This window comes from Protopterus annectens, chromosome 2.part2 (genome assembly GCF_019279795.1).
Source record: "Protopterus annectens isolate FY-2018-M chromosome 2.part2, PAN1.0, whole genome shotgun sequence".
In the NCBI taxonomy this organism is placed as follows: Eukaryota; Metazoa; Chordata; order Ceratodontiformes; family Protopteridae; genus Protopterus; species Protopterus annectens.
Window position 1 is genome coordinate 36,954,441 of NC_056730.1, and position 17,030 is coordinate 36,971,470.

The 17,030-nt window shown below is 40.3% G+C and overlaps 1 protein-coding gene across 4 annotated transcripts in view; it reads right to left on the reverse strand.

The window, feature by feature from the left end:
* Positions 1 to 17,030, reverse strand: part of THBS4 (thrombospondin 4) — a 972,706-nt gene that overhangs the window by 215,514 nt on the left and 740,162 nt on the right. For all 4 annotated transcript variants that reach the window (XM_044063723.1, XM_044063722.1, XM_044063724.1 and 1 more), the window contains one exon: positions 1,567 to 1,760. In XM_044063723.1, the coding sequence (XP_043919658.1) occupies positions 1,567 to 1,760 (194 nt within the window). The remainder of the gene's footprint in view (positions 1 to 1,566; positions 1,761 to 17,030) is intronic.

The window sequence follows — 17,030 nt, forward strand, 5'->3', positions numbered from 1 at the left end:
AGAAAAGTTAATTTCATTCTGTTGAATTGCCAGTTTGTTGAAAGAGTAAAATAGCTGGGAAATTCTTCAAAAGAGCCCTTTCTCAAGTACTGGAGATGTTTGAAACAAAAAAGATCAGATGCTTGTGGGTAAAATTAGAACAACTTGAGTTTTTAATGCTGAAACTGTCATATATACCAAAAAAGCTATGACATTAGGGGTGGGAGTGTGAGTATTTGTGGGTTAGGTTTAGGTTAAGAGATAGGGAAGGGGGGTGGGTTTAGTGCTGAGCATGTGTGTTGCTGTATGTGATATGTCTGAGTGTCTTTTGTTGTGGTACTGTTACAGAAAAAGTTTTTTCCTATAGTAAGGTACATGGTTGGGATTAGGGGCAGGTACAGGGTTAAGGTTTGGGTAGCACACATTAATATGATGATGCAGCGAGGGGGGGGGGCATTAAAAACTTTTTTCAAGTGAGGTTTTGATAATTAGGATTATAATTTACCAGACATGGACTTCTGCTAAGCTAGGTAAAATATATGAGGTATGTCTTGTTAGCAGAACAGTATCTAGGAAAACCTGCTCTGCTAAATGTATTGTACTTGGCTATATCCGCTAAGAAGACTTGAAAACGTAATATGAAATGACACAGATGCTGTTTTAGGAAGATATTTAGATTTTGAGTCATTCTGCTGAAGGACTTTGCTTTGAATGAATAATGTGAGAGGTGTTTGCCCACTTTTATCTCCTTTTTTTTCCTGTTCTTGATAACAGTAAACCAAAGTATGCATCTTTTGCATTATCCTATTACTTTAATACACTGTCTGACCTCTGTTCCACTGACAGGTGTACAGTTATGTCCTTATGTATATATGGTTGTACCAAGATGTCACAGTCCCAAAATCAGAATCACGAATTAAAATATTTCCCAACCCCTTATATTTGTTACAATGTGAATGTGTGGCACAGAAAGTTCAAAGTCATAGTAAACTTTATTGCCATACAGATTAACACAGAGGAAAATGTGAGTATCACTGCATGAAATTTCGATACTCAGGCTCATACCATAAGAATGACAGTTTACAGAAGGAAGATAGATTAAATTAATAAAAATTAAAAAAATTTAAATAGTAAAAGTAAAAGTCAAAATAAGATACTAAAAATAAAATAAAAAATGTGAAAGCTTTTTTTTACAGCAGAAACAAAACAAATACAACAACAGGAACAGACTCAGTAGAAATACAAGGTTATATAAAATCAGTACTATAAATAAATAAAAAAGCACATGTGTAAAACTTACCCACCACCAATATATATCATAAACTTACAGTTTGCAGTTTTCATAGTGCAGATAGAGATGTAAAAAGTGAGCTACACATAGAGTTATATAAATAACAGTGACATATTGTACATAAATAATGTTTTACCCATTTAGCAGGTTAGGCAATGGTTTTGTTGTTTAGCAGTCTGACAGCATGTGAGAAGAAGTTGTGGTGGTAGAGATGAAAATCACAACAGAATTGTTGCATTCATATGCTACTTCCCAATAAATCATAGAAGATATATGGTATATGAAGTTAAATTTACCGTTGTCATCCTCCTGTCCTGGGTTAGGCACCAGTCTGCAGTTATCAGGACCGGGTGGAATGAGATCTGGGATACCATCATTATCATCATCATCATCACACTCATCGCCAATGCCGTCCTTATCAGAGTCCAGCTGAGAGCTGTTAATGACATTTGGACAGTTGTCCTTGCTATCCTGGTGACCATCTCCATCACTGCAATTAAAAAAAGTCATTCTAATACAATGTCACATAACAGGCAGCATAACAAAACAATAAAATCAAAGCTGTAGCTTATGATCAGAACGAATGGAAATGCAAGCTGGATGTTTCCATTTACTTAAACACATTATAGTAAACATTAGACTGAATATAGTGGTTCTGAATGACATCATTGTTTAGGTATTGATTTGTTTAGTGATAGGCCCAGTGGGCTGAGCCAGAACAGAGCTTTCTTAACAATGGTACTGACCCAAAGGAACAGAATAAAAGAACAAGTGTGATGCGACAATAAACATTAGACATTTGTACACATTTTACTGGTTCCTGAAAACTTTACAACTTTGATAATGTAAAGGTAATTAATCTTGCACTGAAAAAAAGCTGGTACATGTGATCAACTGACTTTTGATCAGCTGTACTAGCTTTTTTTCTTTCAACAATCGGTACTCTTGATTGTTTTTTGGCAACTCATATTAATTATATTAATTATATTTATACATGTAGCACAGACTATCATGTATGGGAAATAATGTTTTTTTATGTAATTTCTATATGCTGATTTACCTGAGAAGTTGTCTTAGAATTCCTTATTCTAGATAGCAACCATAAACAGCACATCCAAATGGTGAGAAAATTATTTATTGTATTTATTTTTATTTATTAAATTTGTTAACCAGGGTAGTGAACTAATCCAGCATGGATGCACTTGAGCCATGGCCCATGACTGGCATGGCTTACAGAAAAAGGGAGTAGATTAATACATTGAATATTAAATCAGTGCTTTTTGGGATTTAATTCACTGCATAAAATTTTCATATAGACATTGTGAAATCACGCATTGATATTGTTGATTGTGGAATACAGTGTAGTCTGCTAGTGTTTTCCTGACAGTTATTAGTAAGATTCCTTTATCCCCTGTTATTTCTTAGATGCATTGCTTTACTTTCCTACCATCTCCCACATGCTTCCTTATATAGCTTTATCCTCAGTCATGCACTGTCATCTCCAAGTCCCAAAACTTCCATTCCTCTTATATAGTCTGCTCAATTTGTTCCTTCTAATATTTCTTTCATTTACTTTTATTTCATTCGTTACTGTGACTAACAGCTGGTTCCTGTTGTGTTTTCCATTTTCTAGTAATCACCTTTACCCACTATTAATATTAATACTACTAGTACTTTAATATCTGCTTGTACATGTAGAACCTCTATCCAATTTCCCATAATTGCCACTGCATGCCCAGAAATGTCCTAATCATCTTTTGCAAACTATTTTCAAATTTACTTAGTTTGCCACAGGCATAAAAACATAATTCCAGTTTCCAATCAAATCTTGCTCTCACCTTTAACACTTCCCTCTAGCTCCTGGGAACATTCTATGGAACCGTTGTGATGTGTACAAATATTTATGCAAACACTTCCATGCAAAAAATTCTACACTTCCTAGATTTGGTAGCCTTCCTCAATGCCCCACATATCAATAACTATCTCTCATCTGATATTTATCTGTTTTCTCCCTCAAATCTAATGCAATAGCCTTCCCTCTGATGTTCACTTAGTCTTTATTACTGACTTACACATTCTGCTAACATGTTCTAGACTCATTTAGCAATTATATCATCTTTGTTTTTTCAAGACTTCCTTCCTTTATTTCTGTATCATATTTCCTTAATATTTCATATATCCCCTGTATTCCATTAACTCTGCAGTCACAGTTTCTCCAAAACTTCCCCAGTCTAATCCACAATCCAGTCTTCTCATTTCATCTCAGAAGTATACCTTCCTGTCTCTTCCACTCCATCCCTGCACCATGAGGGTATTAATCCCAATACTGGGCACATTGCAGGTGCTACGAAGAGCACTTCTGGCTAAAGTCAAAGATTGAAACAATACTAATTTCATGAACTTTAATCATACTTTGACTTAGGAATGGGGTCCATTCCTGTCATGATATTAGAAATCCAACAGACTTGGAGAAATTAAAAAGTGAGAAACCATTTTTCCATTTATTTAGGTATAGTGGAAAAAACAAATTTAAAAATAGCAGGTCCTACAATAGATCCCTGTGCTAGACCAGACAATACAAGTAAAGAACTGGATAAGAAATCTTTATATTTGACTCTTTGATATATATTCTTAACCATTCTATAATCCATCTAATTATATAATCATTCACTTCTAACTTTTTTAAATATTTTTCTGTACTTGATGGGACAGACTATCAAAGGACTTTGACAAATCTAAAAATAAGACACCAGATGATAAACCCTGTTCCATTGCTTCTATAACATTATTATAGAAACCAATTAAATTAGTAAGTGTTGCTCTACCTTTAAGATAACTGATGTTCAATATTCATTTTAGAAAGAGAAGTTCCAGTCTTAGGTAAAAGATCAATAATACATCTGTCAAAGCATTTACTTAAAATAGGGGTCAAACTTATTGGTCTGTAATTCCCAATGTCATCTTTCCTTCCCTTTTTATATACAGGTGATATATGTGAAACTTTCCACTGATCCGGCACATAACCTAGAATTAAAAATGTGTTGTATAATATGTGAAGACTGTTAAAGATGGGTGAAGGCTGCCAGCCTAGTCAAATAGAATTTGGTACATAATTCTGTCCTTTGTAAATATGAATGTTGAAATACAGGCCTGTTTTCTTAAATGAAAGAATATGCTGTGAAATGTTGAACTTCAAAAAATTATAACATTGCCCTCTGCTGTAAAGAAAGCTAAGACAAACATTTCATGTCTGTCCTTTGAAGTTAAAATTACTTCATGCCTATCATTTGAAGTTAAAGATTCTGAGTCATTCCATCTGGGCTAGCACATTCTTTCTATTGTTTTAACCAAGAGTTAGATTGCTAGAATTAAACATGCTAATGTATTTTTATTGCTCTGGTTTCTGTCTAGGTGTAAACGAATGTAGATGCAGTTTCTGTTAGTCTGGGAACCCCAGAAAGTTGTGAAGAATGATGTAATGTTTATCATAACTGGAATTTCAATTGAAACAGAGATAACCAGAGATTATTAAGCATTTTTGTCTTGACCATCCAAATCACAGCACTGCCTCTTGTCATATGTAAGTTATCTTAGACTTGTGTTTTCTTTTAGAAATAGCTAGGAACTAAAAAGATTAGTCTAAGTGTTTTTCTGTGATGTCAGAACTTTACTACTATGTTATTTTAAGTATTTCTCTGTGATCTCTGAACTCATGACTAGCACTGTGTAGTAGAAAGTATTGTCTTGTGTTTTTAATTATTTATTATTAAATATTTTTAAACCCTTTTAACTGTGGCTGTTTTGTGTAGAGATAAGTTAAGCTCTAAGAGTACATTGCATGCTTATATTGATCCTGTACCAAGTCACTCTAATAAGCCTTGACTGTTTAGTCACACTTACCAATCGGATAATAACATTGCACAGTAATAATTGGACACCCCTTTAAGGGCCTTCGAGTAGCTGATAAGTATTAGTGGGTGGTGGCAAGTGGAACTACTGTATAGTTTGGGAGAAAGGGGCAAAGCTGGAGAAACTGTGCCAGCCTTCCCCAGGGGTGTCTGTGTGGTTGTATAAACTCTTCTCAAAGTGCATGTGTGTGTGTGTGTGTGTGTGTGTGTGTGTGTGTGTGTGTGTGTGTGTGTGTGTGTGTGTGTGTCAGCTACTTGGGCAGAGACATGCACTGGCTGGACAGAGAGGGTGATAGAAGTTTTAGCTTGTCCGCTAAGCTGAGATCTGGACCCTATAGCTGTGCCAGTGGGGAGTCTTACTGGGGACCTGAAGAGCAAGAGAGCGATCAGCCCTGGACTGACTGTGATCTGTGTGTTCTTAAGGGAAATTGCACTTTACTGTGTGTATTTGTTATCCTTTCCTCATATATGACACTCTGGTGTTAGTGGTGAGGATTGAGGCTCCTTGATTGCTGGGCCAGAGCACGGGTGTCACATAATATATGCAGAACAGGGGATAGTACATCTTTCACTAGTAATAACCCTGGAATCATATTTGGACCCATTGCAGAAATGTTTGGATCTTATTTAAAGCTTCCAATATAGATTTTTCAGTAATATAAGTCATCACTGTGTGTATCCTTACTATAAATGTTTATAATACAAAATAATCATTAAATTCATTAGCTGTAGTGCACAGATCACAAACTTCACACTCATTAATTATAGATGTTTCTGTTATTGATATGTTTTTTATAGGTTTACCTTTGAAATGTTGAAATGCAACTTGTCGAAAGACAGTTGCACGGAAGTACGTTTTCAAGTTCACAGTTAGCTGAAAAAAAAAATGCATTGAAGGTGCAATGAGCAAATGCACATTGACATTTGCTCATTGCAGATTTGGCATTGTGGGTGCGGAGTGCACTATAGTGGGGATCAGGAAATAAATCCCTTCCCCACTGTAGTGCGACCTCGGAGTTAGAATATTAAAGTAGGGGGAGTGCAGGGGAGGGGCTTGCCCCCCTGCATTACAGTGTGTGTGCGACATCTGAGTTCGAAACTCAGCAAATCAGCTTTTTGATTTGCTGAGTTTTGAAATTCAGAGACGTCCGACAGTCCGGATTCAGCTTTATGGTTCACCCAAGTGGCTGTTCGTAAAGCAGACTTTCAATGTTTCAAAGGTAAACCGTTTTTACATTGTGAATTAATGCATTTAAAATACCTTTTTATTACTGTTATCAGCTCTCATATGTTTAATTTTCCTCTTTGGAGTCTTACTTGTATTATTATATATCCTTTTATTCCTTATAGTACAATATTTCTTAAAAATAGCATACTGTCTTTTCTTCTTTCTTAGTAATCTACCATAATGGTTTGTCTGTCTTTATCCTAATACTACTATCAGTCTTCCTTGTTGCAACAACAGAAGAAAGCAACATACTTACTAATAATTGATATTCTTTATCTACTGGATAATTGTGTGTCACTTTACACTAGTCTGTCCACTGAATAGTAGTAGTTAACTTACTGTAATTGATTTGTAATCATATCTTAGCAGATTAAGAACCTTATTTTGATGAAAATTTAGATCAAAATGTATTGAGTTATGATCAGATGCTGAAAGAAGCATTGTTACAGTCACATTAGTAACAATGTCAGGATCATTAGTAATTACTTTACCCAGGAGATGGTTATCTCTTGTATAATCATACACAAGTTTTACTGACCATCTTGGAAGAACCATATTCAAAAGTGCTGATTCAAAACGGTTCTTACTAGTTGAACTAACCCTTGAAATACCAGGGTAATTATAATCCCCAGAGGAACAAGTTTTTCTTTTTAAATCAAGAACTTTTTCCATTTTATTCAAAAACATAATGTGCCTATCCATCTCCATACCTGACAAATAGATAGCTCATTGCAATATTAATAACAGAATTACATTTGCCATCTCTTATCTTAACTATTAACATTCCATTTCTGGAATAACATCTACTGATGTAGATGAAATTGATCTATAAATCCGCATAGTTAACCCGCCACTGTTAACTGTTCCTCTCAAGGACTCAAATTTGTTAAAACCATTTATTTCAAAGTATTCCACAATTCAGCAATTGCAACAAGGTAGACCAGTTTTAATTGTGCCACACTGTAATATTCCTGCAGGTGGGCCATAGCCAAATCCTACTTTTTCTACTGGTAAGATTATCTTTCTCCATGCTACTCTTGGTCTCCTGTCCCCTAAATATCTGTATCTATTTTAAAATAACCATCAGCTGTACAGTCCACTCCTGTAAGAAGATATTTTTGCATTAAGGACTCCATACTTGCTTTATCTCACTTAGTAATGTGAAGGATAGTGTTAAGTTCTTTGATTTGAAGGCTTAATTTCAAACCAATTTTGCGCTAGTGATAGCATTTGATGATAACACCCATGAAAATTAATATTTTGAGTGTTCCCTATTTGTAGAAAGAAACATTGCAATGTAAACAGTACCTTGCAATTTCTTTTTTTTCCTTGAGTTAATGTAAATTGTTCATGTAATTGATAATTTTGATCTGATGTCAATTTTCATTTTATCCTCGACATATGGGAAACGAATTGGCTGTTACTACAGCATGCACTGGCCAAATAATCTCGAGCTTTACCCTTACCCAGAATGCTCCTCTCACAATTCCCGCAGATCTCTTTCCCTGACAGACGTGTTCGCCATCGCTCTCAAGCTAAGTAAAATTTACAATATATTTTTTTTCTGTTGTTTCAGTCTCTTAGTAACTCTTTTTGCTAATCATTTCCTTTAAAACCCTACCCACTGTTATTTCTGTCTTGTCTGAATGTTTCCTCTCCCATCCTTTCCTTATTTACACATTGATGTAATTTTCTCTATCATCATTGATATATTTTCCTCTTTTCTTAATTTTCTTGATTCTCCTTCTGTTAAAAAAGGCCTTAGTGTTTACTGTTGTTTGATAGTGAGTGTTTTCTTTTGCGAGATTATTTTTCTTCTTCTGCATGAGTATGTACATGAGTGTCTTAGTTAACTGCTTTTTTTGCTATTGCTGACAACTTCCTTTGGTTCGTCTCTATGGCGGATAAACCACAGGTCCCATCTGGTTTCAAACGATGCCAAAAATGTGGACACAAGATACCGATGTCTGATAATCACCAGTAATGTGTCTATTGCCTAGGCCTTGTCCATCTGCAAGAATAATGTTTCATATGTCATGGTTTCAGTCACACTGCACTTGTGGAAAAGAAAAATAAACTAACCTTGAAAGGTATGATACTCTCCACCTTCAGTGAAGCTATATCTGGACCAGACAAAACAAGGAGCAAGACTGATGTGTCTTCCCCTTCTTCTTCATAGTCATCCTCAAAAATTTCAGACAAGTCTAAGAAGAGGAGTCTGTTGGTGCCTTCTACACCATCAGCACCTCCTATGAAAAGGTCAAAATCTTCAGTTCCATCAGTATCTTTGGAACTGACTGCCTCCACACCTAAATCTCTGGCCCAGAAGGGTCCTGTGGAACTGAGTGTATCAACACAGAAACTACCAGTGCAGATGTCTATCTTGATGCCAACTTCTTCGACACCGAGTTTACAAGTTGAGGAACCAAGTATTGTGACTCTTCCGAGAACTTCGTATTCTCCCTCAACTGATCCTTTTTCTGGGAGACTAACTTCTCCTTTTTTTTGGAGAGACCAAAATCACCATCTACCATGTCTGTGCATTACACCAAAAGTTTAACTGAAGAACTGAAGATGATGTGAAGAGACTGGTGAATAAAATACTCAGGACGTGAGGATTGTCCGGTATTTCTTCAACCCCAGCCCCATTGGGTGTTGGGGCCAGACCTTCCTTTACCTCTCCAGGCTTTCCTCCTCTGACTTTATCTGAAGCATTAGAGTTTTCAGCTCTGAGCCTCCTGGTGCTGACAGCATTGGCTCTGGAGTTATCCACATCTTTGGAACCATTTTTTGTTCTGAGGATTACGGTCAATTTGGATCCAGAGACCTCTCTGGGCCGAATCTGTCCTGTTGGCTCTGAGGGGCAGGAGTCGACTCCTATTTTTTCAGAGTCTTCTCTGCACCTTGGGGCATTTGCACAGATCAGCTTGGCTTTGGCTTCTGTCTTGGGGGCTCTCTCTTTGGAGTGGGGAGTGACCACAGTTCTGAGGCAGTCTGTCTCTGTTCCAGGCTTCCTTCTCTCTTCAGGTGGGATAGCTTTTGAGGAGATGGAGAGAGCTCTGACCACTTTAGTCAGAAGGTCAACTCCTTCTACCTTGGAACAAGTATCCTTTTCTTCCTCATGCCTGGATATATAACCTGCACTCCTACTGGGTCAGTGGATGCCGAAATCTCAGGAATCCCAGATAACAGTTCTTTCCTCCTATGATACCTCCCCAGATCATCTCACTGAGGAGGTTCCTAAGAAGAGGAAATACTTGGATTCCCTGGAGGAATTGATCACTAAAAACACTGACTTCGATGAAGGAGAGGGATCCCCAAGGTCACCCCCTGATGATGTCTCCTTTGGAGACATCCTGGAAATACTGAATCAGAGGGGTGACTAGAAGTCCCAAAATCCTTGTTCCAAGGAATCGGTGTACCTGCAGGCTTTCAGCACCTGACCATCAACCTCTTGGGTGACTCCACCCACTGATGAGCTCATCTAGTTGATCTCACAGTGGGCATGGAAGGCCCCTGACGCTATAGAAACTATTCCCAAGAGACCTGATAAAATCCTATCCACTCCCAAAAACAAAGTGTTCTGGGCTAAAGCATTAGCTTTGGATGCCATTGTCATGGCAGCAATCACAAAGAAGAAACTGGCTGACAAGAATGCCTCTATCCATCCACTAAACAGAGATTTAGGAAGCAGATCTATGCATCATTGACCTTCGTCTTAAGGTCTTTGAATTTTTTGGCACACCTCACCAGACTTTACAAGGATCTTGTCAAGGAGTTATCAGATACCCTGGTGGGATCTGTTTCTGAGGAAGTCCAAGATAAGGTTGCTTCCCAGTTGGCTACCCCGGAGTCAGTGTCTAACTCGACCATAAAGCTCAGTGCTCATGCAGCCAAAGGGACCACCAGAGCTGCAGGTTCTGGTGTTGCCATTAGAAGACACACCTGGATGCACCTATGTAATTTTGTGAAGCCATTTATGCCTTCAATCATCAATGCGCCCTTTGACAGATCATTGCTTTTTGGTCCAAAAGTTAAAGAAACTCTATCCTGGTGTGAAAAGGATGGAAAGACCCTTTCTGTCATGGGCATAAGTTTTTCCACTCCCCAACAATCCTTCTTGAGGAACCAGAAAAACAGTGGAAAGATGTGGTTCAAAAAATCCCAAGGGTCTTTTCAGGACACAAGTGGAAGTAGTTCACCTAAGGGTGGGGGGGACTTCAATGGAAGATACCACCCACGAGGCAGAGGTGGCCTGCAGAACCAGAATTTCAGGGATTCGTTCCCAGGAAACCCTATCATTGTTCCTGAACCGAGGCCCGAATATCTTCCTCTGGAGGCAGTCGGGGGGGGGTGGCACTTATCCCTGCACCAAAATGCCTGTCTATAAATAACTTCTAAATGGTTCATAGGTTCATACTAGGCTATCTGCCCTATGGCATTTATAAGCCTAGCCAGATTGTGTTTGGCTTTTGCCACCCATTTTAAATTAATTTTGCTATGCCCTTTCTCGAGGTTAGTATACTGTGCCTCTGTCTAACAGTGACACAGAAGTGATACCCGGGGTAAACCTACGATCTCCCATCCACTCATCAAGATTCCTCTCTAAGAGAATCAATGAGGGACTCTGCCTAACCTGGACTGGGATTTTATTCCAGAGTGAAGGGAGCCTCTGGGTTATGAATCTGTCCCTCCAGCATGTCCTATTTATTTCAGTGCTGAGGTTCAAGTCTCGAGCACGTAGCTCGATGGGATTTGGATTTTCTGAGGTGCAGCATGTCCATTAATTCCGGGTTGGACATGGCTTTATACATCAGGCACAGATCGCCTCTGAGCAGGCGGTATGCCACTGAGTAGAGCTGGAGTTTCTTTAACTAGGCAGCATATGGCATCTGTTTGAGCCCTTTGATCCTCTTGGTGAGGTACTTTTGGGGTCTTTCCAGTTGCTGCAGGTGTCTGGTAAGGCACATCCCGAAAGGGGCATTGTACTCAATTATGGGCCTGATGAGGGATGAGTAAAGAGGCACAATGACCTTCCCTGATCTTGATGTGAATCCCTTCATGATTAGGTGGGCTATATAAAATGTTTTTCTAACCACTGTGGCCACGTGGTTGTCAAATGAGAGATTGCTATCAACTTGGGTCCCCAGGTCCCTAATTACTTCTTCTGTACTTAATGGATTACCACCTATGTGGTAATTTGCGGGCACTTTGTTTTTGCCAAAGGGGATGACTATACACTTTTTGGCATTTAGCTTGAGGCCATGGCTCTGGCACCAGTTGTCTGTTTCTATGAGGCCCTTTTGGAGGATGCTTGTGTCGGCTGGAGAGTCGATTATGGCACCCAGTTTGCAGTCATCTGCGAACTTGGTCAGCCACAGTCCTTCCATGTTGGCCTGTACCTTCAAGAAGTATATAACTAACAAGAGAGGTCCCAGGACTGAGCCTTGTGGGACGCCACTTGTAACTGGTTTGGAGTCTGACATGGCTCCAGCAATTCTAACCATGTGTGTTCTGTCCTTGAGCCAGTTTGCAACCCATCTAGTGACATAGGGGTTTATATTTAAGCTGGTGAGCTTATCTATAATGCCCAAGTGGGGTATTGTATCGAAGGCTTTTGTGAGGTCCAGGTAGGCTGTGTGGACCACCTTCCCCTCGTCAATGGCCTTGGTGACTGTTTCAAAGAAGTCGACCAGGTTTAAGAGGCAGGATCTGCCCTTAACAAAGCTGAACTGGGTAGGATCCAGTGTCTGTAGGTCCCCAATATCTTTATTTATGAGGTCCATGATGATCCTTTCCATAGCTTTGCAGACCAAGCTAGTCAGGCTTATGGGGCGATAGTTTCCAGAATCTGTTGAGACACCACCTTTGTGGAGAGGGACCAGTGTTGCTGTACGCCACTCTTTGGGTACATTTCCTGTAGTAAGGCTGAGATTGAACAGTAGTTTTATGTTTGGGTTTAGCTCTTCTTGGAGTTCATGTAGGATGCAGCCTGGGACACCGTCTGGTCCCATTGATGCTGTGTTTTTTGCTTTGGAGAGGGCGGCTCTTACCTGAGCATCTGAGATGTCAGTGGGGCAGCACTCTGCTGGGATAGATATTTGCCCTTTTGGTGGGGAGGGGGGGAGAAGTTTGTGCTGAACCTGTCATCTAGGATGTTGGCAATGTCTGTGGGTTCAGTGTATTTTTTGTCATTTTGGACTAATTCTGAGCATATCTGATAATTCCCACCCAGGTTCCTAACATAACTAAAGAAAGCCTTGTGATTATCCTTAGTGTCCTGTGCAATTTTTCTCTCGAAGCTGGCCTTAGACGATTTTATGAGTGCCCATAGTTTTTTGCTAATACTGATCAGAGATGCCTTCCCTTTTTGGGATTTTGCTCTATCATGTAGTAGCTTCCTCCTTCTATTGTATAGTTTGTTTATGGCTGGGGTCCACCAGACAGGACGCCTGCCTTTGGAGGATTGGGTCTTGGTTTTATTTGGGATTGCATGATCCATGCATTCCTGAAAGTGTTCATAGAATGCGTTTATAAAGGATTCTGCGGTCTGGGTCATATTTTCCACAGGCCCGGGGGCTTTGAAGGATTCCACCTCGGTTTTGAGGAGTGTGAAATTTGCTTTAGAGAAGTTTTTCACTGTGGTTTTCTGGGCAGGGGGTGGGGTTGGGATGTGAATATCCAGTGAGATTAGTTTATGGTCTGATCTTACCAGTGAGGGATACACTTCTGGTCTGGAGCATAGAGTCCCCATGTTGGTGATGATCAGGTCCAGTATGTTTTCCCCTTTTGTGGGAGTGGTAACAAGTTGTTCCATAGCATTTGAGTTTATAAATTCTAGGAACCTTTGGGCTAGGGTGTTGGAGCTAGAGTAATGCTCCCAGTCTATGTTTGGGTAGTTGAAGGATTCCACCTCGGTTTTGAGGAGTGTGAAATTTGCTTTAGAGAAGTTTTTCACTGTGGTTTTCTGGGCAGGGGGTGGGGTTGGGATGTGAATATCCAGTGAGATTAGTTTATGGTCTGATCTTACCAGTGAGGGATACACTTCTGGTCTGGAGCATAGAGTCCCCATGTTGGTGATGATCAGGTCCAGTATGTTTTCCCCTTTTGTGGGAGTGGTAACAAGTTGTTCCATAGCATTTGAGTTTATAAATTCTAGGAACCTTTGGGCTAGGGTGTTGGAGCTAGAGTAATGCTCCCAGTCTATGTTTGGGTAGTTGAAGTCGTCCAATATAATGGTGTTTGGAAAGACCTTCATATTTTCCAGTGTTCTCAGGAAGGCTGAGTGGGGTTTCTGGGTTTGGGAGGATGGTCTGTAGCAGGCTATAAACTGGAAGGCAGCTTTACCCACTGTTAGTTGCACATGAATAGTCTCTGATGCTTCATGCTGTGCCACCAACCTGGAGGTGTGGGTATCTTTGACGAATATTGATACTCCCCCTCCTTTTGTGGTTCGGTCCAAGTTTTGGGGCCAAAAAGCATGGTATGAGGTATAACCTGGTAGTGCTGGGGTGCACTCGGGAGCCTTGAACTAGGTTTCTGTTACTGCACAGATATCGATGTTCTCCATGCTAAGGAGAGTTTTGAGTGCGTGCATCTTGAGGTTTAGACTTCTGGCGTTGAGTAGCATAACTCTTAGTTTCTTATTCCTTGTGATACCTATGGAGGTGGGTTTGTCTTTTGAGCCTTGCCTAAAAAAAGGCACTATGGGGGTAGCAAGAGCCTTTGCCAATATCTGAAAGCCCAGGGGTGACAGGTGCAAGCCGTCCCTAGCGAAGCATCGTGGCTTGTCGAGCATGTCATCCCAGGCTGACAGGCATTGGATTCCCTTTGAATGACACCAATACTTAAGCCAATTGTTGAAATTGATCATCTTGTCTTCATATTGTGGCATCATTCTTTGTCTGGGTAAGATGCTACTCAAGGTCAGGGTCATACCTGCCTGGGCTACATGCTCAGAGAGCTCCTCTATGTCTCTTTTCATGTAGTCCAGGGAGGTACATCTCAGGTCATTCACACCAGCATGGACAATGACTGAGTCATATTTGTACTTGCCTTGGAGTGACCTGAGTGCTTGTGTTATGTGGCGGATCCTAGCACCCAACAGGCAGCTCACCGTGACCTTCTCCTTGTTTAGCCTGGTGAGCGGGACGTCAGTGTGCCTGACGATGGAGTCATCCATTACAAGTGTATCAGGTGTGTTGTTTAGCCTTAAGGGCTGTGACTGTTTGGCACACTGGCTTTGTGAGCTATGTGTTGCACGTGTTTTGTTTTGGGGTAGCAGTTGCTTGGGTGTCTGCTTTGGAGGTCTCTGCTGCTTAAGCAGATTTTTATTTAGAGCCTCCGAGTATGTTTTTGTGTGTTTATGTGTTTGGTGCAGGGGATCATTTCCAGAGGCTATTTAATTCCCCTTTTTCTTCTTCACCCATATGCAAGAGAATCCTCAATGTTCCACCCAGTCAGAGGGAACGAGCAGTTCTAGAAATCCAAAAAGTGCTAGAAAAACGTCATCCAAGAAGTCCCACCAGACCAGATAGAATTGGGAACTTACTCAACATCCTTTTTAGTGCCAAAAAAGACAGGGGACTGGAGACCAATTTTGAAGCTAAGTGTACTGAACACATCAGTTCATCAAAACAAATTCTGGATGGTAAAGGTACAGTTCATACTTCTATTTCTGAAAAAGGATGATTGGATGTGCTCAATAGATCTTCATGATGCTTATTATCACATCAAAATGGACAAATGAACCAGAAGGTTTTTCCACTTCTGGCAGGGAGCCAATCACTACCAATTCAGAGCTCTGCCCTTTGGCCTCACCACAGCCCCCAGGGTGCTCACCAAATATATGGCAGTAGTAGCAGCTCACTTGAGACTGCAAGGATTCTGAGTGTTTCTGTATCTAGACGATTGGTTCATTACCCCCCCCCCCAACAAGCACATATTGTTAGAAGCGAGGGATCATGTACTTCATGTCTGTTCCTTTCTGTGAATAACTGTAAATTACAAAAAAAATCAAAATTGCCCCAACACAGAATTTAGAATTCATAGGAGTGCTCCTAAGTACCCGTACTTCCATAGCATCTCTTCCCCCTGTGAGGTTACAGATAATAAAAATCCAGGTTAGGTCCAGAAAATGATCAGCAACAGGAAAGTTACCCCTCGTTTTGTCTTACAAGCACTAGGCAACATGGCAGCAACAATAGCTCTGGTTCCCTTAGCAATATTTCAAATGAGAGTACTACAGTGGTCGATGTTACACAATGGCTTCTAGTGTCTCCATTTTCGATGTTACACCAATCCATACTGGATCTCATTTTGATCACCAGTCTTTGCAGAAAAGATTTAGCTTGATGGATACACTCCAAAAACATTCTTCTAGGCTGCTCCTTTGTCCCGCGACAACCCAAATCCATAGTGACCAGGAACACCTCTTAGAGGGGTGGGGGGATTATCTGGGAAAGACAGCCCAAGGCTCTTGTTCCCCCACAAGAGACCAACATGCATATCAATGTCCTGGAGTTAAGGGCAGTGCTTTTAGCACTGCAAGTCGTTCAAACTGTTCTTTCATTGTGAACAATTGCGATTCAAGCAGACAATATGTCAGTGGCTTGGTACATCAACAATCAGGGAGGAACCAAATCCTATCCCCTATGTCAAGAGTGTGTCAATGGGTGATCTCTTCTAACTACTTTCTGATAGCAATGCACATTCTGGGGAGAACAGAATGTGATAGCAGACAAACTAAGCAGGTGTATTCTTCTGCCTCACGAGTGGTCTCTCAATCCAAAGGTGTTGAAAAAGATTTTTCATCAGTGGGGCCAGCCTTGCTGCAAACTATTTGCCTCTCCCCTAAACAACAAGTGCCGCAACTATTTTGCCCTGATCCCCCCCCCCCAGGGGAGTCCCTGAGAGATGGTCTTCTATGCACTTGGTCCTTCAGACTGCTGTATGCCTTACCCCCATTTCCCTTAATTCCAAAATTCCTACAGAAAGTAATCAGGTTGAAGAGCAAAGTAATCCTCATTTCTCTGTATTGGCCTCAACAGATATGGTCCCCCTTCATTTGGCCTTATCTGATTCAACACCCTTGGATTTTGAACCCGGCTCCAGATCTTCTGCCCCATCCAGACGGACTACTTCATCCAAACATTGTAGACCTCAAGCTGACAGCTTGATTCCTCCAGTTCCATTGATAGCCAGGTTCCCTTCACTTTCTTCCCCAGTAAGCCATATTCTCTTGGCCTCGCATAAACCAGCTACATGAAAACTCTATGCTAGTAAATGGAGGAGGTTTGCCTTTTGGGCGTGTGATAACAGAATTCATCCCTTTTCAGTGCCCATTAATAAAATCCTTTTTTAACTTCACTTTTAAAGGCAAGTGATTCCATTCCCAGTCTACCATAAACATTCAATTACCAGCTATTTCTAATTTCCATAATGGTTTTAAATAATCCTCCTTGGCTTCTCATAACTTTACAAAGCCCTCTTAAAAGGAACGTTTTTGCTAAAACCCCCTTACAAAGATCCTATTCCACCTTGGGATCTAAACTTAGTGTGATAAACCATTGTCCAACCTCCCTTTGAACCATCAGCTGAATGTGATCTGAAGTTTGTATCCTGG